General features: G+C 33.8%; 1 protein-coding gene across 1 annotated transcript in view; it reads left to right on the top strand.

Moving 5' to 3' along the window:
- Positions 1 to 8626, top strand: part of LOC119574412 — a gene marked incomplete at its 3' end in the record, with an annotated part of 12874 nt that continues 4248 nt past the window's right edge. Inside the window, 5 exon segments of the mRNA XM_037921634.1 lie at positions 1 to 220; positions 4103 to 4213; positions 4301 to 4497; positions 4849 to 4998; positions 7317 to 7425. Of these exon segments, the coding sequence (XP_037777562.1) occupies positions 137 to 220; positions 4103 to 4213; positions 4301 to 4497; positions 4849 to 4998; positions 7317 to 7425 (651 nt within the window).

Raw genomic sequence — 8626 nt, 5'->3', positions numbered from 1 at the left:
CCCACAGGAAAGGAACGCGAAGAAGGATTTAGTTCTGTTGTCCCACGAAACAGAATCACAACAAACCCGTTTAAATTTGGGAATTCTGAACATAAAAACAAGAGCAATTGCGGAAGATATTCATCTGTTATAAGGAATGGAGAAGAGGAAGTGTTTCTACTTGAAGCGACAAGCTCCTCATGATGGCCAGAGTGCAATCATTCCTTTTAAGAAGGATGAGGTAAAGTGTTAATAGTGATTTTCTTGTGAAATGGTCTTGTCTGTAGTCAAGGTCATACCCATAGGAAATTATAGTAAAGAGTATTTTGTATTATCTTTGTTTGAATCCTAATATGTAATATTTGTAAGTGCACTGCTAGTCCTCAAAATAACAATCACAAACTTACTTTGAAAGACTTCATAATTCATCTATCCAGACAGTAGCTACCCAAGTTAGAGTCTGGAAACAAAAAGCAGATTGAAAGAGTGGGGTTATACAAAAATTTATCACAGAGAATCCTTATAACATCTGTTTTCACATCATTAGAAAGAATTAGTATATTTATATTCATTTTAACATATAACTGACGGGTAGCATTCATAGAGGCCGGGGCCTTGCTGCCGGGGGCTTATATCATCACCCTAGCATGCGCGACCACTCATGCCAAATACCAGCATCCCATGCCGTTTCTTCGTAACTCTACGAAGATATGTTGTATTTTCAGTTTTCATTATTTTTTAGTCTCTACTTGCCAAACTTCCTGATAAATCGAGACTGAAGGGTATTTTTGTTGTTATATAGACTCCATAGTTGATCATTATTCGGTCTATAGTCCGAATAAAATAAGCAGTGTGCGGCATCATGGAGTTGAAATCGTCGGTTTGTTGCATTTTTTTTTGTTTTGTTGCATGGTAAAAATGAGAAAGTGTTAAAACCGACTTAATCACACTTTCACTGGCAGAAAAATAATCTTTTGCCGTGATCGTAACAAAAAAAAACTCATGGCATGTCCATACATACTCTATGGCATGTGCGTACGTGCCCCCGGCAGATGGTCCCGCCATGCCATGGCATGTGCGTACATGCCACCCGTCGGCAATGGGTTAAATGATTAATTTCAGAGTTTGCATTCCATTTGGTCTTAACTAGGGGAAGAGTCCAGTTTCATCCAGCAATCTTAACCCCTTGTTTGCTATGATGCCATGGTGGTGTAGCACCAATACCACAGGTGGCATCTCTACAACTGAGACCCATGCAATTAAAAGTGTTTGGCAGACTGCACAGTCCCCGAAAAATCCTGTGCACATTGGGTTAAGAGACCCAGAGAGAGTCAGGGTGCTTGGGTTGGGGGTTTGGACACACATTAAAGCAAATGGCTGATTATTACCTAATGTAAAATGAATAAGTAAAGTGGTTTTCTTTCAGCTTACACAATTTACATGACACCCTGTATGCACAATAATTAATGGCTGTGGCTACATTAACGATATCGTAATGCGATGTCTAGTAACTATTTTCCTGGGAGTTCCTGTCGTATGTGTGCACGTATTTATGGCAGAAGAGAGCATCACACAGACTCTGCATAGGGCACTCCCACATGTCGATCATGCACTCTACCCTGCTGTGGGTAGAGAATTCCACACTGCACTTGTGTGACTGAAATTCCCATAAAACTAGTCAATAGACATTGCATTATGTTACCGTAAATACAATCACTTTGATAATTAATTATCTGTGTACCAAATGGTATTATGATGAAGAGCTTGGTCCTCTATTTATTTTCTAGCAGGATATTAATGGATAAAATTTTACATGAGTCTTCATCTTGAAACCCAATGCATTTTAATTAATACTATCCAGATGTAAAGAAAATTGACAAGTATGCTCTGGATAGCAGGGATAGCATGTTATATTTAAGGAACTTTTTAGGATTAAACAAGCAAAATAACACCAAAGACAAAAGAGAACAGAATAAAATCACTGCACTCATCATCTGCTACCCCCAGTGCCTTGTGAAGATCAGCAGTATATGCTGGTAGGATAAAGTGCACCTATGTATTGGATTCAGGGATGTGGACCTGATGTATAGAATTTCCAGAGAGAACTCATTCTTTATGTACTACACACCTTCAACTAAGGCCATTGAGGCTTAAACATACTTGCGAACTGTTATGCCAGATAACATTACATATCTGTAGATGCTAGAAAGTGCTTGGGAGCCATGTGGCTCCACATAGCATTTAGCCTAAAATATTGCTGTCGACATCTGATGTAATCCCCAGCCAATGCTTGGTCCATTTGGGTTAACATATTTTGAAATACCTTAAACAGTTGAACTTTATGAAATTTTGAACATAATGCAACCAGAAACCATTCTTGTATATGCCTGGACTGTTGATATAAAGATAGTATTCGTTGCTTATTGTCTATAGACAAATTGAATAACTAGGCATTGTTTTTCCAAATCACTTTTAGTTTGCATTGAAAATGTCAAGTAAAGAGTGCCTTCATTTTCTGGACCTGTTGATCCCATACAGTTTTGACAGGGGTAAATCAGACTTGAATGAACTGGGCTAATTTGGATGCTGGTAAGTGTATAAAGAAACATTTTACAGCTGTGAATATCCCATGATGTATAGTATAAATTTAATTGGTTAATGCCAGGAATACCTGAGTGCTTGAAGTATCTATCACCTGTGTGTTTTACTGATTTTCCTTACACATAGATGGCTCAAGAAGTGATTAGTCACCAGGGAGTTGATTAGTCTCTTTACCTAATTTCACCTGTTTACCCTATTTCTTGAAGTTTTTGGAAGAAAATTTGGTTTTATTGCTACTATTATTATAAGTGATATTGTGGTGATTAAAATAATATTATTAACTCGTGAGGTCCAGATGACTTGACCATCATGTCATGAAAAAATATGGCTGGTTAATGTGAATATAATGTCTCAAGAGTTTTAGAAGAAAGATAAAGCTCAATGGACATAAAGGAAAGAGTTCTTGCAGGAAAGTTCTGGGACCCATTAAATCCCACTGCATGTGACACAGCAGCATTCAACCTTACCCATTGCCAGCATCATCCCTAGAGCCAGGCACTCTGAAAAAAAACATCCCATGTTTTGAAATCCCATCAACATTCACTGCAACTTCTCTATTTAATTATGCAATCCCATCCCCGCCCCCCTCCAAATGCCATGTTATGTATATTTCCTGAGTTAGTGTTTAAAGTCTAGAATGTAGAGTGTTAGAAGAATAGTTCCAGAAGTAAGGTTCATAATGGGTGTTGCATTTATGAAAGAAAATAGAATTAAATAAGAGGAAATAGGGAAGATTATACAGAATGAAGGTTGATGAATTTATGAAGGAAATTCAAATAAAAGAAATGGAAATAAGGAAGAGACAGAAGAAAGGAAAGCCCTGGGAAGAAGTGGCATGAACACGAAGAGAAGGATGAAGGTGATGTAGAGGAAGAAGGTATATTTTCCAACAGCATAAGTGCGACAGTGAGAGAGAAAGAAAAACCACAGAAATAATGCAGAAAAGAAGGATGGGGTGAGGAGGAAAAAAGACATTCCTCTTTTACACCCATATCTGCATGTCCAGCAGTGAGATTGACAAAGAGAATTCAAAAGTGAGAGAGAAAAAGAACAAAACAGCAAGAGATATGTTATTCTGTTAGAACATGATACTACTGTTTGAATATAGAATAATAAGCAAGAATTTTATATTATCTTTTTTTTCTGGTTCAGAATTGCCACACAGAAAACTTCCATTGAAGTCAGTGGGATCTCTAATGTTATATAAGTAATAACCCACTAATGTTTGAATAATTTTTTATTGACCCATTTTAATGGAAAGTAGAGAAAGATTAACTAAAACCAGTCCAAATTATGGTTGACACTACCTGTAGCATATTCATTATCAAAAGATGATAGATAAAAGTAGTCTAGTTGCACCTCATATAAATGAACAACATGCTGTTTATTTCATTCAGTTTTATTATTTCTATTATTGAGAATTTCAAAATTACGTATTAATTATGTGAATGTCACTCAAAGAATGTTACACACTGACAAATCTTAAACAATATATCAACCTGCTTATTCTCTCTGTCTTTAGGTTTTGATTGGTCGATCAGTTGAAGCTACTCACGTCATCCCACACCAGCTCATATCCCGCAGACATGCAGTATTTAAGCGAGAGAATGATCAGTGGACTGTCAGCAATCTTGTAAGTTCTTTGTGCAAGTGAGAATGTCACTGAGAGCTCATCAGCTATGTACTTCATTAATATTCTTTTCTATTTTCTATTTTAAAGAGTCTGAATGGAGTGTTTGTCAATGGAAATTCCGTACCAAAAACAGAGCAGTACGTAATCAATGTAGGTGACATGATACAGTTTGGTCAGCCCGCAACCTTTGTCTACCGCTTTGGGCTGAAGGAAATACCCAGTAGATCAGGGAGTTCCTCTTCTCAACAACCAGATATAAAGAGGATGAAGTCAGAGGATGACAGGTCAGTTCATTATCTTACTTGTGGTTCTCAGATGTGTTGCTTGTAGCTTACCCAAGTCAACCAGTGATGACAAGGAATTAAGTACTGTAGTCAGTTTTCTCCTCTTATCATCATTATAATCTATTTATGCAAGTCATAGAAACATGGTGATGTGATGTGTTATGATTTCATTTTCTGAAATGTTTTCTTTATAGAATTTGGCATTTTTTCTCTTTTTTTATCGTCTGAATTCATTTCTAGTTCTTTTGATTTCATCCTTTTTCTCTATATTTGTATTGCTGGAAAAAAGGAAAGAAAAGATAAAACGTTAAAGTTAGAAGACTAATTTTTTTCTTTGGGTTACACATGCAGAAAAAGTGCCCTTGCAAATAACTTGAATCAGGAACGAGAGGCACTGGAGGAACAGCTGAGGCAGAGTGACACAGTCCAGCAAAGGCTAAAGACAGAGCGGGATGAGCTCCTACTGTCACTGCAGAACCAAAAGGAAGATCTGCAGCAAAAGTAAGCAGCCATTTCTATATAAAGCATGCAATGAAATTCATATTATTATTCTCATTCTAAATTCCATCATCATTTCTTTGCCTTACATTGAATTGCTTACAAGAAATATCTCAGTCTAGTATGTAGTTTACATACAGTGCACAAATTCGCTAGTTGTTAGCTGTACAATATAATTTTCTGTCCTTTCTGTTGTTTTTTACCTTCTTTATTCTCAAATATTTCAGGTAAGTTGGGATGAGTACCTACTGGATTGTCTTTCTTATATTGAATTTCAAAATTATAAATTTTAGGTTGGTGAATTCATATGATGGATTTTACAGATAAAGGCATGGTCACATAAGCACTTTTTTCAGCAACCATTTTGTGATATGATCCATCATTCAATGTTACCCTTTGGATGATTTCCCAACTTGCTTGTCACATGGGGCAAACAGAACCACTGCCTATCCACTCGATTTTGTCAACAAACATGGCATTTATGGTTGCCTACACAGCCTTCCTTGTAGGTTATTTGTTAACGTCTGTAGAAGTGGAGGCTCAAAGATCACTATAACAATGTCTGTGTGGAATGCTCATCTTCTTTCTGCTACTAAGAACTGAACTTGATAGGTATAGAATTTGATTCAGCTCTTCTTTGTGTGTGGTTCTTCAGGTACTTAATTTGTCTGATTTACTATTAGGCAGTATCGGCCAATTAAGAAACTTTGAGTACACATTTTTCTTAATAGTGAAGTTTGAACAGTTACCTAGAATGATAACATCTTCTTCCTTGTCTGAGGAAGAATACTGGTGATGATTACAAAATAATAACATTGATAATAGTAATAACAACAGCAGAAGAATATCATTATCATGATGATGAGCATCATGATTAATCATGACAAATATGGTAATGATTGTTACTGTTATTGTAATAATCATCATTGTCATCATCAATGTCAATATTATTGATAACAATGATATATGATAATGAAAATAATGATAACAGTTTAGAGTAAAATCTTTTTATTGTTATTATTATTATTATTATTATTATTATTATTATTATTATTATTATTACTCTTATTATTATTATTGTTTTTATTATTATTATTATTATTATTATTATTATTATCGTTATTATTATTATTATTATTATTATTATTATTATTATTATTATTATTATTATTATTAATCAATAATAATAAGGCTCAAAGATCACTATAACAATGTCTGTGGGTTCGTTCCTAGTTGCAGAGGAGTAATAGTAAAAGTGTATCATAATCTGACACAAGAACTTTGTTTGGAGGATGCATATAGGCAGCTTAAATTGAGAAACTTGGAAGACATATGTATGTTAGCAGTGATGATGTCATGGATACTTTCAAATGTATTTCTATGTAAAAATAGTAAACAATAAAAAAATGTAATGATATAAAATGTAATATATATTTGAAAATCATGTTAATTGAAATGCATATGATTATTATTATTTGTGTAGTTCAGGCTTCTTTTCTTAGCAGACTGCAAATTCTCTTGTCATGTGTACTTCACCTATTTCTGAACAATACATATTGTCTGCTTCTACTTCCAACCAAGGAGTAGATTATGTGAACTCAGAAGGTGAGGAAAGTGAAAAAGTTTAAGTTACCACCAAGTTATCATTGAAAAAACACTCATGTGACTCCCTTAAGTAGGATTTTGGAGCCAAAGTGTATAATTTTTCTGCAAATTCCAAAACCTTCCCAGTCAGAAGTAACTAACTTCCAGCTACCACAGGTCCAGGATGATATTTAGTTACTTGATGTAATCTGGCAGTATTAATTTTTTTGTAACCATGGGTTGCAGTAATATACTTTTCTTCTTTTTCTGTCTTTACTCCTTTCATTTTATCTCTTTCTTTTCAAATTTGAGTGTTTATTTATTGCAACAAATTACTTTTTCTTTTTTCAAGGAATCCTCCCACACCTGAAAGAAAAAAAGAAAAATTAACCAATCAGACATGTATGATGGACCAAGTCACAGATGGCATCAACATTATTACACACTCTATGCCATTGGCATATTGAGGGAAACTTATTCACTTAGGCATCTAAAGTGAAGGAAACCCTTCAGTTTTTTTCAAACATTTGCATACAAACTGAACCATTGGGTACCCAAAGCTATTTGAAATATGGAACAAGCTGGGCTCAGGGAAAGAAGCTGATGAGGCATTCTTATAATTCTTGTGTTACTGGCTTCTAGCCAGTTTTTAAAACAGTTCATTGGGTTTGATAAGAATTTGCATAAGGGGAACATTATAGTTAATAAAAAGGATTAAGATTTTTTTTCCATCTTAGGTATCAGCAGGAGAAGGATGCTTTGGAAAAGCAATTCTCTGCTGGCTCTGTGCAACAACAAGTGATGTTACAGGAGAAAGAGGCACTTGCACAACGTCTAAAGGAACAGGTAAAACTCTTGTGTTTGGCTTTTTTCATCCTCTTGCATATAGTAGTATTACTTCTGTTATAATTATGAATGTTAATACCACTGTCATTGCTGCTGCTGCTGCTGCTGCTGCATCTCAGTCTCGCTCCCAATCACCATCTATATCTCTATTTTTGAATCTTTGTAACTGTATCTCACTTTTTCTCTCTACTAAATTGATTACTGCAAGCAAATAGTCTTGTCTTCATAAGGGAATCTGACAGTAGTAACAGTTATATAGTCTGTTCATTTGATTTTGGTTGCTGGAGCGAATGAATGTTTGAGAAAAGGCTGCTTATCGGTTAGTGCAACTCTGAGGATCTTGGTAAATTTACAGTTCTTATTTTTACAGGCATATTTCGATATAATTACTTCCTTAATAAAAAATATAAAGTTTAGATACTGAATAATTTGCATAGCTAGATAAGTAAAAGAAAACAAAAAAAAAGTTTATAAGGTGATGAGTGACTTTTGAAGTAATCATGAACATGCAGTTGTTCTCGATCAGCAAGGATAGAAAATATCTTTTACAATTTTGCTGTAAGTACAAATTGGTTTCTGGAAATATTTGTTACCTGACAAAATAATGATAACAGTTTATAGTAAAATCTTTTTATTATAATAATAATAATAATTATTATTATTATTATTATTATTATTATTATTATTATTATTACTATTGTTATTATTACTATTATTATTATTATTGTTGATATTATTATTATTATTATTATTATTATTATTATTATTATTATTATTATTATTATTATTATCAATATTATGATGGTGATAATGATGACAATGATGATAGTGATGATGATGATGATGATAATAATAATAATGATCATTATTATTATCATTGTTGTTATCATCCTTATCATCAGTGCTAACATTATTATTGTTATTATTAATATTATAATTACTGTTAAAGTTATCTAAACCCAACAGTCAATGATTGCTTTCTGGTAACTGAAGTGACTCCGAACTCCATGTGCAACTCTTAACATGCATGCAACCAATATTCACAGCCAAGCTTTGTGTTCACCCAGCTCTCCCACTTAAATGAACTAACAAAAGTTAATGTGTGGCCATCAAAATTAATTATTATTATTGCAATTATTATTTATTTATTATTTATTTATTTATTATTATTTGTATATATATATATATATATATATATATA

The sequence above is a fragment of the Penaeus monodon genome, chromosome 6 (genome assembly GCF_015228065.2).
Source record: "Penaeus monodon isolate SGIC_2016 chromosome 6, NSTDA_Pmon_1, whole genome shotgun sequence".
In the NCBI taxonomy this organism is placed as follows: domain Eukaryota; kingdom Metazoa; phylum Arthropoda; class Malacostraca; order Decapoda; family Penaeidae; genus Penaeus; species Penaeus monodon.
The sequence above is the reverse complement of the archived record's forward strand: the minus strand, read 5'-3'. Positions and strand labels throughout refer to the sequence as shown.